The sequence below is a fragment of the Dama dama genome, chromosome 2 (assembly GCF_033118175.1).
Source record: "Dama dama isolate Ldn47 chromosome 2, ASM3311817v1, whole genome shotgun sequence".
Classification (NCBI taxonomy): Eukaryota; Metazoa; Chordata; class Mammalia; order Artiodactyla; family Cervidae; genus Dama; species Dama dama.
In genome coordinates, this window is record NC_083682.1 from 31,621,088 (window position 1) to 31,646,385 (window position 25,298).

Below are 25,298 nucleotides of genomic sequence, written 5' to 3' on the forward strand. Positions count from 1 at the left end.
TGTAGTTGATTTCTAGTATCATAGTATTGTGATCAGAAAAGATACTTGATATAACTTCAATATTCTTAAATTTACCAAGACTGACTTTGTGGCCCAGCATATGGTCAATCCTGGAGAATGTTCCATGTGCACTTAAGGACAATGTGTATTGTGTTGCATTGGGATGGAATGCTCTGTAAATATTAGTTAATATCTGGTCTAATGTGTAATTTAAGACTTGTGTTTCCTTATCAATTTTTCTGTCAGAAAGATCAGCCCATTGGTGTAAATGAAATATTAAAGTCCCTCACTATTATTGTGTTCCTGTCAATTTCTCACTTTATGGTTGTTATTGTTTGCCTAACGTATTAAGGTACTTAATTTGGGTGCATATATATTTACAATTGTTATACCTTCTTCTTGGATTGTTCCTTTGATTGTTATGTAGTGTCCTTCTTTGTCCCTTATAACAGTCTCTATTTTATAAAGTCTATTTTGTCTGATATGAGTATTGCTACTCCAATTTTCTTTTGATTTCCATTTATATGGAATATCTTTTTCATCCCTTCACTTTCAGTTTATATATATCCCTGGGTCTGAAGTGGGTTTCATATAAACATCATACATATGGGTCTTATTTCAGTATCCATTCAGCCAGTATGTGTCTTTTGATAGGAGTATTTAACCCATTTACATTTAAGGTGATTATGGATATATATTTTCCTATTACAATTTTCTTAATTGTTTTGGGTTTGTTTTTACAGGTCTTTTTACTTCTTTTTTTCTCCTGTGATTTAATGACTAACTTTAGTGTTGTGTTTGAATTCTTTCTCTCTTTTGTATATGTGTATGTACTGTAGATTTTTGGCTTGTAGTAACCATGGGGTTTTGACATAGCAGTCTATATATAAACAACGTTGTTTTAAGGTCTTTTAATTTCACATGCATTTCCAATATCCTCCATTTGTGCTCTCCTCACAATTGATGGCTTTTATGTCATATTTTGGTGCACAGATGATTTCCTATCTTTACTGTATGTTTGCCTTTATCGGTGAGTTTCTCCATTCGTAATTTCTTCTGTCACTATTTGTGGCTTTTTCATTTCTCCTTAGAGAAGTTCCTTTAGTACTTGTTGCAATGCTGGTCTGCTGGTGCTGAATTCTCTTAGCTTTTGCTTTTCTATAAGGCTTTTGATTTCTCCAATGAATCTGGATAAGAGTCCTACAGGGTACAGTGTTGTATGCTTTCCTCTAAGAGTTTTAAAGTATCTGGTCTTACATCTTTAATCCATTCTGAGTTTGTTTTTGTGGTAGATTGTTTATAAAAATGGCCACATTATTTGATTCAAAATGCAGGCCTATATGAAATGTGACTGCACTGTCACTTTCCTTTAAGAGGTAAAGTCTGTTTTTCCCCGACCCACCTTGAATCTGAACTTAATCAGTGATTTTCTTTGGCCAATGGTACATTTACAAACATCACACTGGGAGATCCTTAAGAAAGCATGTGCGCTGGTGCTTGACCTCTCTGCTGCTGAAAATCCAGTGCCAGCAGGTGAACATTCACAAGCTGGCCTCCTTGAGGATGAGTGAACAAATGAAGAAACCACAGTCATCCCACAGTCATCCCAGGTAAGAACCTAGACACGTGGATGAGGCCATCCTAGATCACCTAGTCCAGTCAAGCTGTCTCAGGCTGGAGAAACAACTCAGCCATCATACGGAATGTGACAGACAAATATTTGTTACTTTTAAGCCACTAAATATTAGGTATGTTTTTTAAACATAATAAAATGGTAATAGACTATATATAACTTATTTCATGATGTCCTGTTCTAACTTTTTCAACAAACAGACCACTAAGCAGATCCATGTGTGTTGGATAAAACTGCTTCTATTGTACTAGTTTTATCTCCAATTTACAAATAAACAATCTGAGGCCTAGCAAGTTAGATAACATTTCCGAGAGTTAACACAGTAAGTGGTAGAGCCAAGATTTGAATCTGCATATTCTGACCCAGAGTATGGGCTGCTTAGGAAAGCCTTTGGGATGCTGATCCCACCTCCTTGACCAAAGTTACCTTCAGTCCTTTAAACGTCCTTCTTTTAGAAAGAAGTTATTTACTTACATCCTTTTACACTCTTTGATTTTGAAACACATGAATTTATTATAAATTTAAATATTATCAATCCAAGTATTAAAATAAAAAGTTTTATTTAATATATCTGAAGGGACAATTTTGAGCCATTACTGATTTAGAAGGTGGGATTATGAAGGATGCACTGTTTTCTAATTTACATTTTTTAATAACTGAATTTTATATAATGAACAAGTTTACACTGCAATTTTAAAAATCAAAAACATAATAAAAGTATATAGTACATACAAGAAGAGGGATAATATGGGGAAAGACAAGTGAAGAGGCTTCACTTGTGCCAAGAGACCTGCCATCCTAGGTTTCCTTGAGGATCATCTGTAGAAACCTCCCTAAGCCACCAAGAAAGAAGGGGTAGGCAATTTTACACTGCCACCAGAGGGCCTCAATGAAATACCGACCCTACAAGACTGTGCCCTTTGCCCTAACTACCTTGCACCTGCTCCTGACCTTGAGCAAGTCAGAAAAAAAAAAAGGGCCAGTAAGGCTGAAAGAATGAAGAAGGCAACCAAAAATATTTAGTCTTCTCATTTAGGTTTCTCTGCCTAAAGCTTTAATTTTCAAGGCAGTTTAGAATTTGAGTTATTATCCTGAACTACACATTTTGATCCTGAATTGAGGCTTTTTGGTGACTAAACAGTACGTTGAGAGATTATCTAAGAAAGACTAGAAAAACTATGGGATCTGAGAGAAATCTCACTCAGAGTAAGGAAAAGTCTAGCTCACAGAGCAGTTTAAAAAGTCAGAAAAGAGAAATTAAGCTGTTTTCTGTTGTTGCCTATTGTGTCTGATGCAGTCATCCTATTTACACGCTGATAAGAAAAATGGGCTCTGTAGCAGTTAACTGGTTAGCTGGGGTTACCTCCACAGATACTAAGTGATGGGATTCAGCTGGAAGTATAACTCAGGTGTTCAGGCCCCCATGCCTCTGATCATAAGCAGAAGCAGGACAGAGGGGCAAATCAAGCTAGGTGATGGACACTCACACTCCTTCTCAAAAGCATTTTGGTCAGGACCCACAGTTTTCACTCTGGAATTCAAGTACACTTGAATTCCCACACCTCATCCACTGTCACTGTTGCTCTGCCTACAGGTGGGGATGCCGTATCAACACACTGGAGTCAGACACTGTGAATCCTGCATCATGTGAAGCTTCCAACTTCAGATTCCCCGTGCATTACTCCTAGTGGCTAGCTCAGAGGGCTGAATTACAGTATCCAAGAAAGGCACATTGCGGGGATTCAATAAACAGCCAATTATTTATACCAACAGTAATTTCTCCCTGAGAATAACAGAAGGATCTGAGTGAGAGAAGGGACAATGCCATATCTCCAATGTCACATATTGTTTCTGCTCTTAAGTAGCTACCCTGGGGACTGCACAGTGGGCAATGTAGGGGTGGGTGGGGGACAGAGACTCCCATTGTATCAGTCTAGGAAGAATAATCTGAACAACCAGCTCACCATGAAGTAGTAAGGGTAATTCATCTCATTCAGGACTTCAATGTTGTCTGTGGTCACGGAGTGAATACTGGAGCACCAGACCAATGAGAAAAGCCAAGGTTCATTGACGACGTATAAGTTGATGCTGATATTAGCTGCTTTATATTCTCTGGGAAGAAAAGGAACCCACAGGAGATTTAGATTTAATCTTATTTTTATCATCTAAAAGGTAAACAGCCACAACATCTGTGAAAGACTGTAGCTTAAATCACCAGAATTAGTTGGGCATGGGACGACTTATGACATGACACGTAGGATGAGCTCATGTTACAGTGAGACACATAACTGCATTTAATACCTTTCCTCCTCAATCAACAGTAGTATGCATGTCCTAAGGGGGAAAGAAATAAAGGAAGAAAAGAGGAAGGAAGGAAGAAAGAGGGGTACAGAGTGAAGAAAAGATGGAGGGGAAAATGGGAGGAAGGAAGCCCTACTAGAATTAGCCAATTTCCATGGTATAAATATTCCTATGTATGAGTGCATGCTAAGTCACCTCAGTTGTGTCCCACTCTGAGACCCTACAGACTGGAGCCCACCAGGCTCCTCTGTCCATGGGATTCTCCAGGCAAGAATAATGGAGTTTCCATGCCCTCCTCCAGGGGATCTCCCCAACCCAGGGATTGAACCCACGCCTCTTACGTCTCCTGCACTGGTAGGCTGGATTTTTACCGCTAGCACCACCTGGGAAGCCTTAGCCCAATTTCAACCACCGCTGTTAAAACAGGTTTGCAAACCTCTTTGGCTCCAATGAGCTAGTATGAGTGAGCTCCACATATTACTGTGAAGCAAATATATTTACTTCCTTCAGAGAACTTACCACTCTCTATTCTACCTGCTTTCCTATCAGTCTTCTTTACCTGACTGTAAGCGTATTAAAGCAGAGATTCTGTCTTATTTATTTCCATATATTCAGTACCTGCTTCATAAATAGTTAACATGAAGGAATAAATAAATGAATACCTATCTGGTAAATATTTACATTTCAAATTTTTAAAAGAATTTTCAAAAGCACTGAGTAGCAGAAATGGAACCCAAATTTCCCTGTGCACTAAATGTCAGTAGATATGCACGCAGTATCTATAGCTATGGAAAGAAAATAAGTAGAAGAACATCTAGTAATTCTAATCAAGTTCTCATCTTCAGAGAAAACTTCTCACAAAATATACCATACAAATCCCTTCAAAAATCTTTGTTTTAACCCTGAGATGGCACAGTATATTGGAAACAGCTCTGTACAAGCCTGGGTGTGAATGCAGTTTTGTCATATGCTAGCTTGGCAGGTTCTTAGGCTCAGTGTATAAATTGGAAAATAAAAAATCATACTACTACATTTGCAGGAGTGCTTGCAATTAGTTACCTAGTATGTTGGAATTGTCTCTAAGACAATTCTACAGCTCACCTAAAAGATTTTTTTAATAGAAATAAGGAAATAGTCATAAAAACCTACTTTTCAAAAACTTTTTGAAACCAATACACAAAACCATTCCATTTCTATATAGAAATTGAAACAATACCATAAACAATTACTCCAAAGAAAAGTAAATACTTAGGTACTAACTTAACAAAACCTATAAGCCATAAACTACAAAGAACTGGTGAAAGTCATCAAAGAAGATTTAAAAAGTGAAGAGACATATGTGTTTATGAATCAGAAGACTCAACATTGTAAAGATGTCAATTCTCACAGTGATTCGCAAGCTTAATGCAATTCCTACGAAAATATGAGAGAGGATTTTTGTACAATTAGCCCAGCTGATTCTGAAATGTATATAGTAAGGCACAGCCCAAAATTAACTAAAATGATACTAAAAAAAGAATAAAGTGAGAAAGAATCATGCTACCCAATATTAAGGCTTACTATATTGCTACAGTAATCAAAATACTGTGGTCTTAGAGAAGAGAGATTAGTGGAACATAATTTAAAATCACAAAGAGTTGGACACAACTGAGCAACTGAACAATTTAAAAACCATAAACAGACCCCACAAAAACACGTCAAAATGATAATTGTTAAAGGTGCAAAATTAAATCAATGAAATAAAAAGTTTTTTTCAACAAATAGTACTAGAGCAATTATATAGGCAAAGGCAAAAAACAGAAAACTTTGACCCACACCACATAATTCATATAAAAATTGACTAAAGATGGATCACAGAGCTAAGTACACAATGTAAAACCATAAAACTTTTGGGAAAAAAACAGAAATCTTTGAGATCTAAGGGCTAGACAAAGAGCTCTTAGACTTGACATTAAAAGCAAGACTCATAAAAGAGAAAATTGAGAAGGTAAACATAATCAAAATGTTAAGACTCTGTGGAAGTCTTTGCTTTGTGGAAGACTCTGTTAAGGAGATGGTACACTCCTGAAACAGACTGGGACAAAACATTTGCAAACCAAATATCCAATAAAGAACTATACTCACACAAAGAACTCTCAAAATTTAACAATAAAAAAATCAAGCAGTTCAGTTAGAAATGGTATGATAAGACATTTCGCTGAAGAGGATAGACCATGGCAACTTAGCACATGAGAAGATGTTCAATATCATTACTCACCAGGGAATGAAAATTAAAACCACAATGAGATATCACTACACATAACAGAATGACTACATTTAAAAATAAATCACAATGCCCTAAACTAGCAAGGATGGAGAACCTCTGGATCATCATACTTTGCTAGTGGGAACATAAAATGGTATAGGCCCTCTGAAAATGTTTGGCAGTTTCTCATAGACTATATAAAACTTATAAAGTTCCTTATAAAACTGTCAAACTATCATACCCCAGGAATTGCATTCTTGGGCATTTATCCCTCAGAGGTAACAACTTATATTCACAGCAGGCAATTCTGGGAAGACGGCAGAAAAAGAAGCACCAGGAACCTGCCCCCATCTAAACAATAAGTGCACTGGCAAAATCTACCAAACGTAACTGCTTTGGCTCTATGGGGTTTATTGAAGTCTTGCAACTTCCAGGGAGGTTTTATAAGTTATGGTTAACTTTGGTCAATTTCAGTAATTAGCACAGTATCAATTATCCACTCTGCATTCTCAGCCCTATCACAGGCAGCTGTGCCCATGTTCCTGGAGCAGCTTGCACACAGCTTATGGAAGCCAAGATGGGCCAAAAGGTCACCATCCTCCAATTACTGGAGATCTGTGCTCTGATGAAACATCTGAATCTAGGTGTATCTAGGGTACACCAAGATGAACTCAAAGAGATCCACCCTATGACATATTATAATCAAACTTTCAAAAGCCAAAGGCAAAGAAAAGACTCTTGAAAGCAGCTTGTTACATACAAGGATCCTCAATCACATCCTGAGCAGATTTCTCATCAGAAATTTTGGAAGACAGAAGGTAGTGAATCCACATAGTCTAAGCATTAAAAGAAAAGCCTGTCAACAAAGACATTTATATCCAGCAAAGTCTGTCTTTTAAAAATAATGGGTGTTATAGGAAAAAAAATCTGACTCCATATTAGATCTGTTTATTCTAATATGCAAGTTAAATTGCATACTCTATTGCAAGAATGCTGCCTATGGCCTGATATACATAGCACAGTTCATTCTCAAGGCTGTGACTTATTAAAGCGTAACACTTTTCCATTTACATGGAGATTAAAGGTTGTGGAACACAGAATAGCACTTATCTTGTTGGAGGTCTTCAGGAACATTGTGATGTGACCTACGTGGACAGGTGCAACAACAAAAGATACCAAGAAGTTCCAACAACCAACCACATCGTCTCTCCTTTAGGAACATAAAAAGCCCAAATTCTAACTTGGATAAGATGGTGCTTTGGGACACTCATTCACCGTATTCTCAGTCTGCTGGCTTTCCAAAGAAAGCTGCTACTCCTTGACCCAGTAACTGTCATGTAGCAAGCAGTATGAGCTTGGATTTAGGTAACAAATTTTGGTGAATTTAGAGAGGATCCCTGCTGCTCATGGCCAGCTATCCCCAGCTTAGAAATTATTGGATAAGGCCCTAGCAACTGCTGGGACCACTTATGCTGAAGATCTACCATACAAAATTCCCCCAAAGTGGCCCCAGCTATCCCAGCACTTGGCAGTTAGAATGAGCAATTGGTATCTGGAAGTCAATAGGTAAGCTGTTGCTGTGTATAAACCAAAAACTTTACTCCTCTCTGTTTGGGGCTTTTCCTCTCAGGCATAAGTCAATTTTTTTTAGGGTACCCTGTTGGAGAGAGGAAACAGTTGCTGATTTTTATCTGATTTTCGAACTGGTTTATCTGTTTCTTTGAATGAAAGCATCTGTGTGTGTCATTTGTTTGTCTGTCTTATATTTCTGTCTTTAAAACCACTATTACTAAAGAATGTCCTCTGGGGAGTGGTCTGATTACAGCTACGAACCCATGACTAAGAAAAAGAGAATACTCTATTGTAACAATGTGTGGTCACAGCACCTGTCTGGAACTCCAATGGGATTTATATGGTTATCTTGAGACCCTGTGTCCCATGTACTGCCACCTTTGCTGTGTTAATTGCATCATTTGTGATCTCTTGTGTCACTGAAAGTGAAAGTCACTCAGGTACATCCGACTCTTTGCGACACCATGAACTGCAGCCCACCAGGCTCCTGTGTCCATGAAATTTGCCAGGCAAGAATATTGGAGTGGGTTGCCTTTCACTTCTCCAGCCTGTGTCACTGGTATATGTATGGTATATGTAAAACCCCAAGACCAAACTTAAGGCTTTGTTTAGAATTATCTGTTTGTCTTTAAGCTTTTGTTTCACTTTGTTTTGGAACCATTTCTTCATTTACAGTCAAATCAGTCTGTGATATTTAAATTTTTACTGATGTCAAATGGAAGAAAGGAACACACACACACAAAAACTTGTCTGTCTGTGTCTGAAAGTGGGACATTCCCAGGGAGAAGAGAAAATTCCCACTTTGTTCTTAAAACTGAAAGCCTCAGCCCAGAATTCGGCTGATAGGTTTATGCCAAGGCAAAATGGTTATGAAACAATCAATTGCTATTTTTGATTTTACAGTAAAACACTCAAAAAGACTATACAACTCTGCAATTAGAGCTATTCTGTAAAGATTATGGGGAAGAATGATGAAATGCCCTATGTGCAAATATTTGTGCTATTACATCAGGGAAAATTAAAGAAGAAAGGGAACTAGAGTGAGGATATGTTGTTTAAAACCTTTACCTCTCTGCCTGAGCCACCTGTGCCAGCCACTCTGGCTATGTGAATATATCTATGTCTCAATATTTCATTACTTTCCTGTACAGTCAGAGCCAGTTCCCAATACTGGGGCTCAGGAAATGTTCGAACTGGCTCCCACACCTAATAGGGATCAACTAGAAAATCCTGTATTAGGTCCCGGAGCACAGAGTCTCCGTCTGGTATTGACATCTTAGACCTGTTAGAACACCAAGTTTGGACCAGGAGCCACTCCCTGCTCAAGTCAATTTCCCCTATGCCATTATCCTGTGAGGGCCTAAATGCAAACAGCCAGCAGGATGGTTTCAATAAATTATTTTTAATTCAGTAAAAACCAAATAAAGACTCCGCTGAATTTTTTCAATGAATTTATCAAGCCCACAGCAGATCCTGGGGTCTCTAAAAGTGCTAGAAATGTAAACATGATAAAATTGCAGACATGAGATGGTGCATTTGGAATGAACCCTTCTCAGTTGGTAGATGCTGCTTTTAAGTATTCAACAACAGGAAACAATAACAGAAATAAGAAGATGCAAACAGAATGCCACTGTCTTGGCAACAGCATTTGATTCCCAGAAGACAAGTAACCGGAATAGCGGTAAGCCACCACTGAGGAAGGAACAATGCACTTACTGTAAGGAGGAAGGACAGTGGAAAAAACGATTGCCCTGGGCTAAAACACCAAAAACAAAACAAAGAAATGTAGGAACCCTTCATACGGCAGAAAGAGAGGAAAACTCTGATGAATGAAGAAGCTCAGATTCTCTCTTGGACTTGAGGCACCCAATTACAATTTCCCCACAGGAGCCCAAGGTAAAACTGACAGTGGGGAATGATCTGACTGACTTTCTAATAGACAAGGGTGCAACATACTTTATGGTAAACACTAGGGTGACACAGAAAACATCTCGATCCATCTCAGTCACAAAACTCTCTAAAGAAGTACAAAATCATTCCTTCTTACAAACTCCAGAATGCCAACTAGGGGACCTCATCCTGAAACACAGCTTCTTATATATGCCAGAGTAACCAATCCTTTTGAGTTGAGATTTCCTTTGTATATGAAATGCTCAAATAACTTTTTTGCCAGAACAGCTTGACATCAGAATCCTACCAGAACATGCTTTAAGACTATAGATGGGGAAAAAAAAAGATTATAGATGGCATTCATGAAATGCCCCCTCCAAAAAAGAGACAGAGCTCTTTACCCCCACCCCCAAGGGAATCATGATCTGAACTACATGGACACCTGCAAGAACAGAGGATTCATACACCAAGAAGTTTGCACCAACCAACCACAACCCCTCCACTTGTAGTATAAATGAAGACTAAGTTCTAAGTTGGTGAGATGTTTCTATGAGATACTAGACATCTTCTCAGTCTGCCAGTTTTCTGAACCAAGTTGTTAATACTTGCCCCGAAAAACTGTCTCAATTTACTGGCTTGTTGTGGAGCGAGAAGTATGAGCGTGGACTCAATAAGAGGTGGAAATTAAGACGTTCCCAAATGAAAGCTGAGGGAATTCATGGCCACTAGACTGACCCTGTAAGAAAAATTCAAGGGAGTCCGCCAAGGTGAAATAAAGTCATGAGATAGTAAATCAATGCTGTATGGTAACATAAGGATTTCAGTAAAAGTAAATACACGGGCAAATTTAAAATCTAGCATTACTGTAAAAATGGTCTGTAAATACAACGACTTTAATATGTCTTTATTTTTCACATAATATAAGACTGAAACACTTAAAGAAAAAAAAACACAATCATTAGTCTAAAAGCTAGTATTTTTGTAACTCTGGTTATCACTCCACATGTTGTTTTCAATATCATTTGAGAAACAACTACATTTAGAAGTATTATTAGTTTATATTTAGGGGCACACAATGAAAAAAGATGTTTTCTGACATCAACAAGCAAAAGGGGTAGGACCAGACCTGTGAAGGAGAAGAGCTATTGCATATCATTGAATTTAAGCTGGTATACATTCAATCACACTGTCATAGTATTACATGGTAAGTGCAATTCCCATGGTAACCATAGGGATATTAGGTATATAATATATAGAAAAGGAAATGAGAAAAAAATAACTAAACACAAAAGAAAACAGTAAGGCAGGAAATAAGGGGTAAAAGATTATAAAGTATATAGAAATAACAAGTTAAAACAGATGACAGAAACAAAATAACAAATATTTTTTGTTATAAATAAATATTTTTGTAAATAAATAAATATTTACAGACATGACAGAAGTAACATGACAACAGCCCCCCTTTATCAGTAATTACTTTAAATGGAAATAGATTAAACTCTCCAATCAAACAGAGATTGGCAGAATGCATAAAAACACATTTCATGGTGTTTACAAGAGACTCAATTTTAGATCTGCTATACAACAAAGTGAATCAACTACTGGCATACATGTATTTCCTCTCTTAGACCTTCCTCTTACCCGACACCCACCCGTCTAGGTCAGCCTAGTCAGCCCCAAAGGAAATCAACCCTGAATGTTCACTGGAAGGACTGATGCTGACGCTGATACCCCAGCGCTCTGGCCACCTGATATGAAGAGCTGATTCATTAGAAAAGACCCCGATGCTGGGAAAGATTGAAGGCAGGAGGAGAAGGGGACAACAGAGGACAAGATGGTTGGATGGCTTCACCAACTCAATGAACGTAAGTTTGAGCAAGCACCAGGAAATGGTGAAGGACAGGGAAGCCTGGCGTGCTGTAGTCCATGGGGTCACAAAGAGGCAGACATGACTGTGTGACTAAACAACAACAACAACTCTGGGTTTTATATCAAAAGTATCATAACAAGAAGAACACAAAGGGCAGAAGGTAGTAAATAGAATTGTGTTGTCCTAAGGCTTTAATATTTTGTATTTTATAATATAGAATAATATTAATTTACAGTACATTATAATAATAATTATAATCCCTAGAGCAACCACTAAAAAATAATTCAAAAATGTAAAAGCCTATAGAGGAGACAGAAAAGAACACTAAAGAATTAGAAATTAACTAAAAAATTAAAACATAGGAAAGAACAACCAAAACAACTCACCAAGAATAGAGAAGATAAATAGGAAAAAATGGTCTTAATTATAATGTAAACCCAAGTATACCAGGTAAACTAAATATTAATGAACCAACAATTCTCATTAAAAAATAGAGATAATCCTCATAAACATAAAAGCAAAAACCAATGTTTATAAAAGATGCACTTTAAACATAAATATGCAAAGCTGTTGAAAGACAAAGGACAAAAAAAAACAACACATAAACACTGACTATAAGAAAATGTAGCAATATTAATAAAAGCAATATTTAGACAAGAATTATAATCAGAGACCATGGATATTTCATAATGAAAGGGTGAATTCACCAAGAAGATCTAACAATTCTAAATTTAAATGTATTTTTAAAAAGTGTTTAAAATATAAGCCAAACAACCACAGTAATAACAATAACAATAAACAGAGCTAAAGTGAGAAATAACACAAATCAGCAACCAGAGTGGGAGATATCAATACCTCTCTCTCCATAATTGACAGACGAGGCATTTGGAGCCCTTCATTTCTGTGGTGTGGCAGACTGCTCACAGACGTAAGAGGCAGGTGACATGGTCTAATCTTGTCGATATGGTAGCTACTTTTCTTCTAAGTAGAATAATATTTACTGTGAAGAGAGGCCTTATGCATAGAATATTTTTTTAAAAAGATCTCCTGGTTGAATATTTATTATATATTTTGTAAGTAATTACAGAATGTGGATTTATGAGGCATGGTTCCCTGGAGAAGGTCACATAAACTACACATCTCTTTGGGAATATTAAATGCAGATGTTCTGTAATGCAAACGCTCCCCTCTAAGTGAAACAGCCCTGCAGAAACTCACTTGGCACTCTTGTCTATTACTGTAGGCCACGGAGTATGAATCCAATAAAAGAAAACCCTGCGAAGCTGCCATCAGTGCCCACCTCTCCTTGCGCTGTCTAAACCTCCTGACTGACTGCTGGACCTCTGAAATCAACAGTAAAGCTTCACAGCAGGTAAGTTCTCTGCTGTGTGCGAGTTTGATCTGCAAGAAACAAAGTGTTAGCTTTGTGTTAACCCAACAGAAAAAGGGGAAAATACAGTATAAAATGTTTAAAAAGACTGTCAACTGATTTAAACTGACCAATATTTACAGAACACCACATCCAAGAAACGAACAGAGCTCATCATTTTTAGGTGGACATGGAAAATTCATCAAGATAAATGATTTAGTAGGCAAGGAGACCAGTTTAAATACATTTAAAGTATTGAAGTCTTAGAGACTTGTTCTTTGGTCACAATGAATTTGGAGAAGGAAACGGCAACCCACTCCAATATTCTTGCCTGGAAAATCCCATGGACAGAGGAGCCTGGTGGGCTGCAGTCCACGGGTCAGAGAGTTGGACACAACTGCATGACTAACACACACACAATGAATTTAAGTCAAAAGCAAATAACACTAAGGATAGGTGCATTAATACATTTTTTAAAAGCAATTCATTTCTAAGTAATCTATGAGTCAAGTGGGAAATCAAACACTTTTTAAATATTTTAAATTGGATGTTGTGGAATGTAAGTAATGCTTGTATGGTAATTTATAGCTTTAAATGTTTATTCTAGAAGAGAAAATTTAGAATCAAACACCTAATTTTCTACATAAAGAAACTAATAAAAGAAGAGCAAAGTAAACTTAAAGGAAATACAATAAATAAATAAATAAAGATAACAGCAGTCAATGAAATAGGAAAGAAAATCTGCAATAGAATATAGCTAATGAAGCTAAAATTTGGTATTTTGAAATGGTTAGTACAATTCATAAACCTCTAGCAAGACTGACCAAAAAAGGGAAAACAAAAATGTCCAATACCAAAATGTACTGGACCTAGAGGTGACAGCTGAACAACATTCTGAATGTACTAAATTCTACTGAATTGTTACTTTAAATTGGTTAATTTTATGGGAATTTCACCTCAACAAATTAGTTTTCAAAATTAAAAATTTTAAAAACACTTAAAATTCCCACATAAGAAATAAATCAGAGGACATCTTTGTAGTCATATAGCTTTGGTTAAAACAATGTATTTAAAGCATTCTCAGTCAAAATGGCGAGGTCACAATGTCTTGCACTAGTGGTCTGATCAAAATGAACACTGACCATAGACACTGTATTGGAAATGTGATTGGAATAAATATTCTGATCATAAACAGTATATGACTAACAAGGTACAACTGCTGAATTTCTTAAAATCCAGTGTGTCTTGAGGAGAAGTGCTTGGAATAAAGTCTGGTTCATGAATAATCATGATCCACCCTGTAGTATAGGTATATTTAAAAAACCCTTATACTCCTCTACTAGAATCTATGGGTTTTCTTACAAAAAGAATCATATCTTGCTTGTGTTGACTTTTCACTAAAACTAGTTGGTCTATATACATATTACTATTTGGGAAATATTTGCTGAACTAAATTAACCTGCTTTCCTTTTTTGATGTTCAAAACCAAAAGATTTATTATAGACAATTTTTCAAAACAAGTAGCTTCCAAAGTGTCATATTAAAACATGTAAACTTTAGATAGTGAAATAAGTCACTGAGTCATCAGAAATAGCACTATTCAGTTTCAGCGTTTCTACTGCTTATGGCTGCTGATTTCAAGTACCTAGCCTTGAGGTTGGCAAGCTTGCCCTACAGCAGCAACAAACAAGTTGCTAGTCTCAAAATCTCTCAATAGTAAGATACACGTTAATTCAAGTGAGATATGGCTTTTATTTTCAATTTAAATGGGTTCTCAAATGGGACTAATACTCTTATCATTTTTCTGGCTATGTAAGAAGTCACATATGGAAACTTGAGTTTTTTGGTGCCATTTTTGTGACATGTCTTTGTGCTGAGGGTACACCATTTCTGACTGCCTGACTGGCATGCCACATGGACAGCTCCTGCTTACCAGTTCCTAAGAGTGAAGATATGCCTGAGTGTTGGGACAGCATTTGTATCTCCTTAAACAATCACAAAATCCTGGGCTGAAGTTGAACATGCACCTAGACACAATCATCTAGCCTATGGCTCTCAATGGGAGCAACAATCATCTTCTCAGATGACATGTGGAAATATCTAGGGCATTTGAGATTGTCACAATGATGCAGTGACATCAGTTTAGTTCAGTCGCTCAGTCGTGTCCGACTCTTTGCAACCCCATGAATCGCAGCACACCAGGCCTCCCTGTCCATCACCAACTCCCGGAGTTTACTCAAACTCAGGTCCATTGAGTCGGTGATGCCATCCAGCCATCTCATCCTCCTGCCCCCAATCCTTCCCAGCATCAGGGTCTTTTCCAATGAGTCAACTCTTTGCAGTGACATCACTGAATGCTAAATATCCTACAATGTGGAGGAAGACTCCTGATCAACCCAGAACGGAACACTCTCCAAAGTTAGTAGTGTCTCCTATTGGTCCAACCCACCTTCAACCACAAGTAAACAAAAAGAGAAACTTCTCTAAGGACACGCTGCTTCTCAGAACCATCCAGAGGAATGAACTAATTAGTCAAGACAGGAATAAGGGGTGAGATCCTTCAGAGAGAAACTCTAGAAAATACCCCGTTTGATTATAAAAATTTTGTTATGGGGATAACACTTTGCAGACACTTGTCTAAGTCATAAGTGTGGTCATCACTTGTCTGATGGGTAGGCCAGGCTTTGAACATGAGTCTGTGGTCTACCAACCACTTGACACATAATAAAAGCTCAATAAATGGAAGCTATTATAATTAATTTCAACTACTAGTAATCTAAATAATAATTATGAGAAAAAATTTAACTAGAAACATTTCCTATATGAAAATAAGTAAAAGGAGACAGAAATACATATACATATATGATTTTCTAATGTTGAAAGAAAAAAAAAAAACGATATATTTTTTATCAATTCCCTTATGGTCAAAGAGCCAGGAAAAGTAACACAAGTGCATCCAGCAGCCGAGTTCATGGCTTCAAATACAAAAAGGTATCTATGGGAATTCCTACTACCCCCAAGAGATTTTGGATATACGTCTATAACTACAGCTATATTGATATTTACATCTCTTGACAGATGCCTGTAACTATATGTACATCTACATCTATATCTCCAAGGAAGCTGTGTCTTGGAAGCATTTAGAATTATCTGAAAAATTATTTTAAAATCTAATAGAAAGGGTACAGGGGTTAACATGAGCAGTGACTAATAACAGTTGACTTCGAAAAAGGTACCATTTCATTCCCAGGTGCTTTTAATTCTGAAAATCTATCCCTAATTATATATTTGTAAATGTGGTATCTGAATGATTTTACTTTATTCTCATACTAGGCTATTTTAAGTTTCCCCCCCCCCACCTTTTATTTATTTTTTAAATTTATTTATTTTAATTGGAGGCTAACTACTTTACAATACTGTAGTGGTTTTTGCCATACATTGACACAAATCAGCCATGGGTGTACATGTGTTCATCATCCTGAACCCCCCTCCCACCTCCCTTCCCAGCCCATCCCTCATGGTCATCCCAGTGCACCAGCCCTGAGCACCCTGTCTCATGCATCGAACCTGGACTGGAGATCTGTTTCACATATGATAATAAACATGTTTCAATGCTATTCTCTCAAATCATCCCACCCTTACCTTCTCCCACAGAGTCCAAAAGTCTGTTCTTTATATCTGTGTCTCTTTTGCTGTCTCACATATAGGGTCATTGTTACCATCTTTCTAAATTATGTATGTATGCATTAATATACTGTAATTGGTGTTTTTCTTTCTGACTTACTTCACTCTGTATAATAGGCTCCAGTTTCATCCACCTCATTAGAACTGATTCAAATTCACTTTTTAATAGTTGAGTAATATTCCATTGTATATATGTATTACAGCTTTCTTATCCATTCGTCTGCCGATTTTAAGTTTTTTGAAATAATGATTTAATTATGCCCTGGGTTATTCCTATAAGAGATCTAGATATCTGGATCACAAAGCCATTTATAAGGTACTGTAATCTATCTGGTAATGGCAGAGGAAATCACCAACTTTTTGAGCTCTAACTTATACTTGGCTCTATGTTCTCTTTTTAGGTGATACTATAGTGAAATGGGACAATAAATTTCATAAACTCTCAAAAAAAAAAAAAAAGAGCAACAATGATAACAGATTGGAGCACAAGGATAAGGCGCTGAAGACTGTCCTAGGAAGAGAGCCTATCATTGATAAATGTTTGTTGGCAGAGGGTGGGAGGGGCAGGAGGAGGAAAATAGGGGATTCCAAACAGATAACCACACACACATATCCTGAGGAGAAACCTAAGTACCTTGGTTGGGATGCAGATTTTGTGCAAGTAAAGCAATACATGCCAAAAGAGATGTGATCAGTTACCTCAATCCATTGTAGTACAACCTCTTATAGTCAACATTTATTCTAGTGATATTTTCATCCGCAAGTTCCTTAAGGGTATAATATGTGCCCACATGCTGAAAACCAGGAGCTTTGCTCTTGATATACTTTCTCTCAGAACCTGGTAACCAAGCAATCTATAAGGAGAAATAGGACATCTTTCAGTGGAAAATCAGCAGTCCAGACACAAATAGCCCCATGTAGAACGGGAGGAGCCCCATTCCAGCATGGGTACATTTTACAGGGAGCAGAGAGAGTCCAGCCTTTGGTGAAAGAGCCAACCCGATTTAATATTGTCTAATGAACATTTTTAAACAATTTACTTTAAATTGGAAGATAATTGCTTTAGATTGTTGTGTTTGTTTCTGCCATACAACATTTAACAAACTCCTATAATGAGGCTTTCACCAAGGTTGTTCTGGAGCTGAGTTTTCCCAGTTAACATCATGGGACCAAGGGTCCACGGTGATATCATACTAGCCGAAGTGGATGAGGAGTTGGTAGGTGTGGATGAAAAGTCAGAATTATAAACATCTCCTCTGGCTGATGATGCTGAAAATCATCTTTGAGCAGAGCCATATCCTACTAACAGGGGATGCTATTATGACTCATCTGTGGAAATAGTTCTATTTGCAAAGATACATACTTGTTTCACTCATAGCATTCTTCCATATTTTGAAATTTTAAGACATTTGGAATGATTAGCTGCCAAAATGCAGCAAGTTCTGAGAAACATGATGAACAAATCTATGCTCAAATAAGAACCAGATGTCCTTTCTATATTATTAATGAAAACCAAGTCCTCAAAGCCTTAGTGTTCCATGCTCAGGCCTTTTCTAATAGATGTATGTTGGTGATGGTGAAGGTCACATTGTATAGCAATCACACACATTCCCTTTTAACACACTGGTGACATTTCATTTGGTTTGGAACAGCAAACAGCCTCAATGTTTTCCCCAATGATGTAAATTTAACTGGGTCATTCTTAGATTGCCACATGTAGCTGTATAAGCAACCAACTCCATTTCTATAGAGAGCAGAATTATTTAAGGATCCCAGGAAAGATCTACAAGGTAGGTCAGGTTCAAACACTATGCTCTTGGGACAAGCAATCCACCTCCCAACCTCTATCATAAATACTGAGACAGACATACCAGATGTTGCTCAATCTTAGAGTCAAGGATCACTCTTACTACAAGGTGGATATATGATTTTCTGGAAGGATGTCTTGGAGGAGGAGCATTAAGATCAAATATCACCAATTTTTTTTCCTTCTGTGCAATTTTCAATAAATCAGTTAGTTTAGCAATCCTCTGATTTCTTGCTCTTTTCTTATCAGCCTCTGATAAGGGTTTCATATGAAAAAATGGTTTGATCTGAAAATAAGTACATCAGAGAGAACACTGGCTCCATCAAAAGCATTTTCCAATTCTCCTGCATTTAGTCCCACACCCAGCCCTACCTCCATGTTGATACATTACCATTCAACCCACCAGGACTTCTGAAATACTGGTCCTGAGATAAGAGTTGCCAAGAAGAAAAATTAAATGTAATTTCCATTGGAAGTGATGGTATTTTTAATTATTTATTCTATATCATAAAACCTGTTGTATTTGCACTGAAGGTTCTTCCTATTCTTCTCTAGAGCTCCCTTTTTAAACTTTTTTAAAACTCAAGGTAATAAAATTCATTTTTAGTTTCAATGGTTTCCCACATTCTCTCTCACTATTCTAGTTATGGGCAATGAAAAAAAAAAAAATACGCTTTAGCTTCAGACTGAACTGGATTCAAACCCACCTCTATCATACATCTGCCTCCCTTGCCACATTCACCTGTTACAAACCTTTCCTCTACTTGCATAGCTTAGTTCAAATGCTACCTCCTCATGAAGACTTCCTGAAATATTTCTGAACTAAAGAGACTTTGAAGGCATTAAACTCCAATGACTAATTTTATGCCTCTTTAATTCTGTTCTCTATAGTTACTTATTTTTATATGTCTAAAACCAAATTCAAATCTTGGCTTCATATGCTTCTTGCTTTGTAACCTTGGTAAAACCACTTATAGTCTCAAAGTCTTTATTGTTCAAACTATAAAATGGGAAAGGGGAGGAATAATCTATGTATTTCTCATGATTATTTTGATAGTTAAACACAGTAAAATATTTTCTGGGTCTAGCAGAATGCCTGGTACACAGAATACTGCACAATTCACAACAGTCCCCTCACTTTTCTACTTCTACTCAGTGTAACTTTCTCACAGCGGGAACTGTCAGTTTTTTTTTTAAGACACAGCATTTTATCTTACACCTCAGTCCATATATATATATACAGTCTATATTAAACTTAGTAGATGGCTACTTTTACCATTATTTGCCAATTTTAGATCACTTGGTAAAGTCGGTGATGGATGGCTATCTTTCAGAAGGAAGCAGTAGCTACCTCACATTTTCTCAAGACTATAAAGTAGCCTTCCTTTGTCTCAACACAACTTAATCTTCATTCTTCTTCTACCCTCTGTATTTCTTCTTGCTCCCATAATACCCTAAGAAAGCTGCCCTTTCTCACTTTTTTCTCAAGAAAGAAAGAATCATATTTCATAATACCAACAAGGCAGATAATCAGTGTTGAATTAAAACCATGGTCGAGATCTGAGCTGAGTCAATAAGTCTTTTCTTAATCCTCACAAACATAGGAATTTGCTTCATAACTCAAGATTTCCTTAGACTCTACCAGTTCTACACTAAATGATTCACTTAACTGCTAGACCTTCATGTGGGGAAAATGGTGGAAAAAGCTGGATGAGAAAGATCAAAAATGGATTTAAATAAATCATTTGTGCTTAATTTCTAAAATGCCCCCAAATGGTAAAGGGAATAGGAAATCTATTATACAAGGATATTCATGAAGCCTTTTCCTTAAGGACAACTTGAACAAAAAAATTGAAATAGCAAAGACTATCAAGATTAACAGGCTGGCTTAAAACTAGATTCCAGTAGTTTTAAGTAGTAATATTGGTAATCTAATAGCTTAGGTAAATCAGGCCTCACCTTAAAATACTCATAAAAATATACTGGAATGGGACAAAGCCAGTTTAGACTATCTCTAGCATATGACTGAACATTTTTAAAAGGCTCTAGTAAGTAACAAGCTATAAATGAAGACAAATTCTCCACAAAACACCTTGTTTCTCAAGTAAAAAACAGTATTAAATGGTTTTCAGTTCTCCATGTCTGTGCTTAGAGAAATTATAAGTAGAAGGGCTGCTGGATGATCCAACTTATCAATTTGTTAAGAAACAGGACAATTAGAGTTGTGGCCAGTATGGCAGAGCAGAAAAAACCTCCATTCTCCTTCTCCCATGAACACACCAGAACTACAACCACTGGCAGAACAAGTATCTATGAGAACAACCTAAAGACTTGTAGAGGACTTCCCTGGTGGTACAGTGGATAGAAACCCACTTGTCGATGCAGAAGACATGGATTCGATCCCTAGTCCAGAAAGATTCCACATGCCGTGGGGCAACTAAGACTGTGTGTCACAACTACTGGAGCCCATGCTCTAGGGCCCACAAGCCACAACAAGGAGCCCCTGTGCCACAACCACTGAAGCCTGAGTGCTGCAACTTCAGAAGCTTGTGCACCTAGAGGCTCTGCTCAGCAACAAAAGGAGCCCTGACAAGGGGACGCGTGTATACCACGAGGTACAGTAGCTCCCATTCACTGCAACTAGAGAAAGCCAGAACACAACAGTGAAGATCCAGCACAGCCAAAAATAAATTTAAAAAAGCTAGTAGAGAACATTTCCACAATTACAGACATAAAAAAGGAATCTAGAGACGTTATACAGTTAAGACCCATATGTGAGGGAGGCAATCCACAAAAGGAAGGATAATCACAACTGCAGAATATTCTCCCCAGAATCATGGGGTCTGGGCCCCACATAAGACTCTCCAGTCCAAGGGTCCTCTATTGTCGCTCAACAGAAAAATGGATAAAGAAGATAGGATACCTATATACAATGGAATATTACTCAGCTGTAAAAAGGAACAAAATTGTATCATTTGTAGAGATGTAGATGTATCTAGATGGTCACAGAGAAAAAGTCAGTCAGAAAGAGAAAAACAAATATCATATGTTAACATTAGCATATATGTGGAATATAAAAATGGTATAATTGTTTTATTTACAAAGCAGAAATAGAGATACAGATGTGGAGAACAAATGTTTGAACACCAAGGGGAAAAAGGGGATGTGTGGGATGAATTGGGAAGTTGGGATTGACATATACACACTATTGGTACTATGTATAAAATATACAACTAAGGAGAACCTACTGTATAGCTAAGGGAACCCCATTCAGTGCTCTATGGTGACAAATGGGAAGGAAATCCAAACAAGAAGGGATATATGTATACATATAGCTGATTCACTTTGCTATACATTAGAAACACAACAGGGTAAAGCAACTATACTCTGATAAAAATTAATTTTAAAAACACAAACACACACAAAAAAAATAAAAATAAAAACACAAACACATGGAGGCTAAACAATATGCTATTGGACAGTCAACGAGTGACCAACAGGTCAGAAAGACAAAATTTTAAAAATAGCTGGAGACAAATGGAAACCCCGAGATCCAAAAATCTACTGGATGCAGAAAAGGCAATTCTAAGAGGGATGTCTACAATGATACAAGTCTACCTCAGGTAAAAAAGAAAATCTGAAAATATGCACCTAAAGGAAAGTACAAAGTGAAAAAAAAAAAATCCAGTGTTAGTCAACGAAAGATATAATGAGGATCAAAGCAGAAAGATACAAAATGGAGACTAAAACAACTAAATGATAGATCAACAAGCCTAAGGGCTGGTTCTTTGAAAAGATAAACAAAATTCATAAAACTTTAGCCAGACTCAACAAGAAAAGTGATGAAGGACCCAAATAAATAAAATTAGAAATGAAAGAGGAGCTACAACTGACACCACAGAAATACAAAGGATTGTAAGAGATAACTGCAAATAAAAATATGCCAATAAAATGGACAACCTATAAGAAATAAATAAATTCTTAGTAAGGTACAATCTCTCAAGACTGAATATGGAAGAAATAGAAAGCATGAACAATACAATTGCTCGTAATGAAACTGATAACCTAAAATTCCCAACAACAATACTCCAGCTCCAGCCAGCCAGTTTAACAGGTGGATTATACCTAATCTTTAGAAAAGAGTTAACATCTGTCCTTCTCAAGCTATTTCCAAAGCTTGAAGTTTCATTTTTATATGGAATCTAAAAACCAAAACATGCGAACATAACAAAATCAAACAGTATCACAGATGTAGAGAATAAACTAGTAGTTGCCAGAGGGAAGGGAGGATGAATAAAATAGGTGAGATTCAGAGGTACAAACTTCCAGTTATAAGATAAATGATAATAAGAAAATTATAAAGCATAGGGAATATAGTCAATAATATTGTAATAATTTTTATGGTGAGAGGGTAAACAGACTTATTGTGATCATTTTGTAAAGCATAAAAATATCAAATCACTATGTCGTCCATCTGAAGCTAATATAATATTCTAAGTCAATTATACTCCATTTCTTTTTAAAAAGGACAATTATGCAATGTCTTCTCAATGACTCCATTTAGAAGGAAACACTGCCACTCAACAGGTAATCCTGAGGAGAACTAGCCAAAAATATAAACAGCAATATCATTTTTTATTCAAACAAGTGCCACTACCTTTACTATTCATCCCACTATGGTAGAAAATCAGATTGCTTAGTGCTTAAAACCACTCAAATGGTGGGAATTTTTAACAATATTAAGTCCTTTCCCATGAACCAACCTATAACTTTTACTTTGAGACCACTGTCACAACACCTCTTTGTTCTCTGCAGCCCGTTCCTAAAATTTTTATGCTAGGAATCTTCTTGGCAAAAGAATAGCCAGAATAAAAGCACCACAGAAAAATTAGTATCAGGAGTTGCAGAAAATTGTACTGAATATTATTTGACTATCAGTATGGACACTAGTATATTGATTCAAAAAGTAAATAAATGGTCATGGCAGCAGAATTCCTGAGAGGAAAAGAGCAGGAATAATTAGAGTCAAACCTGTAAGAGCTCACATTATCTGTGTTGATAACTTTTGCCTAAAATCTTCCTAGTGCTGAATTTAAGGAAGATCTAACCCAACTATAATGGCAGGCTTAACATAACAAGGATTAATTATACCTCATTTTAGTCCAACCAATATATTTCATTTATTTTTAAAAAAAAACTCCAAACTCAGACAGTTGGAGGATATAAATTCATTCAGTATTTGTGAGTTATTAACCAGTTATATCCAAATGTACTCTCTCTGGTTCTATATTTACTTTCTTTGTGTCCTTAACCTAGCTTATCAAGATCATCAACACTTCCCTGATCAGGCCAAAATCAACAATTGGCCTGGAAAGTTAAGTTTCAGGTTTTACTGAAGGGTCATCCTACCATTCCTTAAGTCTTAAACCAAGATCTTAACTCTATGCAGTAATCCACATTGAAATTCTAAGATTGAATTTATAATTCTATTCACAAATCTTCTAAGGAGAAATTTAGTTCTATAAAACACAAACAGTTCCTTATCCAGGGTTCAGCAAACTTACGTGTCAAGAGACAAGTGTCAAACATTTTTTTCCTTTGTGTGAGACACAGGTCTGTCTCAACTACTGAACTATTACAGTGCAGAAATAACCACAGACAATTCATAAGTGAATAAGCATGGCTGTGTTTCAATAAAAATTTATTTACTGACACTAAAAACTTGAGTTTTTTTGAGCTGTACACATCATGAAACATAATTCTTCTGATTTTCTCCAGTGATTTAAAAATTCAAAGACCATACACAGCTCTCAGGCCACACAGAACAGCCGCTGGGCTGAATTTAGACAGTAGGCTGAAGTTTGTCAGCTCCTGATCTAGGCCATGATATAAGGTTGGGCAAAAACTTCGTTCAGGTTTTGCGCAACATCTTATGGAAAAACCCAAACCAACTTTTGGGCCGATATTGGCTAAGGAAGAGACGTAACATAATGAGAGATTATGAATCATGAAAAATTATCAAAAACCAACCAACTAAACAAAATTAACATGATTTCTGGGAGCCTCCACCACAGCCTCAGCCACAGGCACTATGGCTTCTGGAGTAACGGTGAATGATGAAGTCACCAAAGTTTTTAACAATGTGAAAGGCTCCCAAAAGTGCACCTTTAAAAAGCAAGATGATTTATGCTAGCTCTAAAGATATCACTAAAAAGAAATTTACATCTATTATTAAACATGAAGTGAAGAAGTGAAGTGAAAGTCGCTCAGTCTTGATCAACTCTCTGCGATCCCATGGACTACACAGTCCATGGGTTCTCCAGGCCAGAATACTGGAGTGGGTAGCCTTTCCCTCTCCAAAGGATCTTCCCAACCCAGGGATCAAACCCAGGTCTCCCACATTGCAGGCAGATTCTTTACCAGCTGAGCCACAAGGGCAAGTAAATGGCTTGCACAGTCTTAACCACTGGACTGCCAGAGAAGTCCCAGCAAGATCTTTTCTGATCCACCTCCTAGAATAATGAAAGTAAACACAAAAATAAGCAAAAGGGGCCTAATTAAACTTAAAAGTTTTGCACAGAAAAGCACAAACAAAATGAAAAGAAAACCCTCAGAAAAAGAAAATATTTACAAATGAAGCAACCAACACGGTATTTATCTCCAAAATATACAAACAGCACATGCAGTTCCATATCAAAAGAACAAACAACCCAATCAGAAAATGGGTGGCAGATCTAAACAGACATCTCTCCAAAGACATGTGGATTGTTAAAAAGCACATGAAAAGATGCTCAGCATCACTAATTAATGGAGAAATGCAAACCAAAACCTGAATGAGGTATCACTTCACACTGGTCAGAATGGCCATCATCAACAAATGCACAAAACAAAAAATGCTGGAGAGCATGTGGAGAAAAGGGCACCCTC

The 25,298-nt window shown here is 36.9% G+C and overlaps 1 protein-coding gene across 1 annotated transcript in view; it reads right to left on the reverse strand.

Annotated features, from left to right (window-relative positions):
• LOC133068449 (glycerophosphodiester phosphodiesterase domain-containing protein 4-like) overlaps positions 1 to 25,298 on the reverse strand; it is an 81,552-nt gene that overhangs the window by 13,655 nt on the left and 42,599 nt on the right. The window contains exons 11-13 of the mRNA XM_061159677.1: positions 18,436 to 18,657; positions 17,264 to 17,418; positions 3,598 to 3,745 (exon numbers count right to left, since the gene is read on the reverse strand). Coding sequence (XP_061015660.1) covers positions 3,598 to 3,745; positions 17,264 to 17,418; positions 18,436 to 18,657 — 525 coding nt within the window. The remainder of the gene's footprint in view (positions 1 to 3,597; positions 3,746 to 17,263; positions 17,419 to 18,435; positions 18,658 to 25,298) is intronic.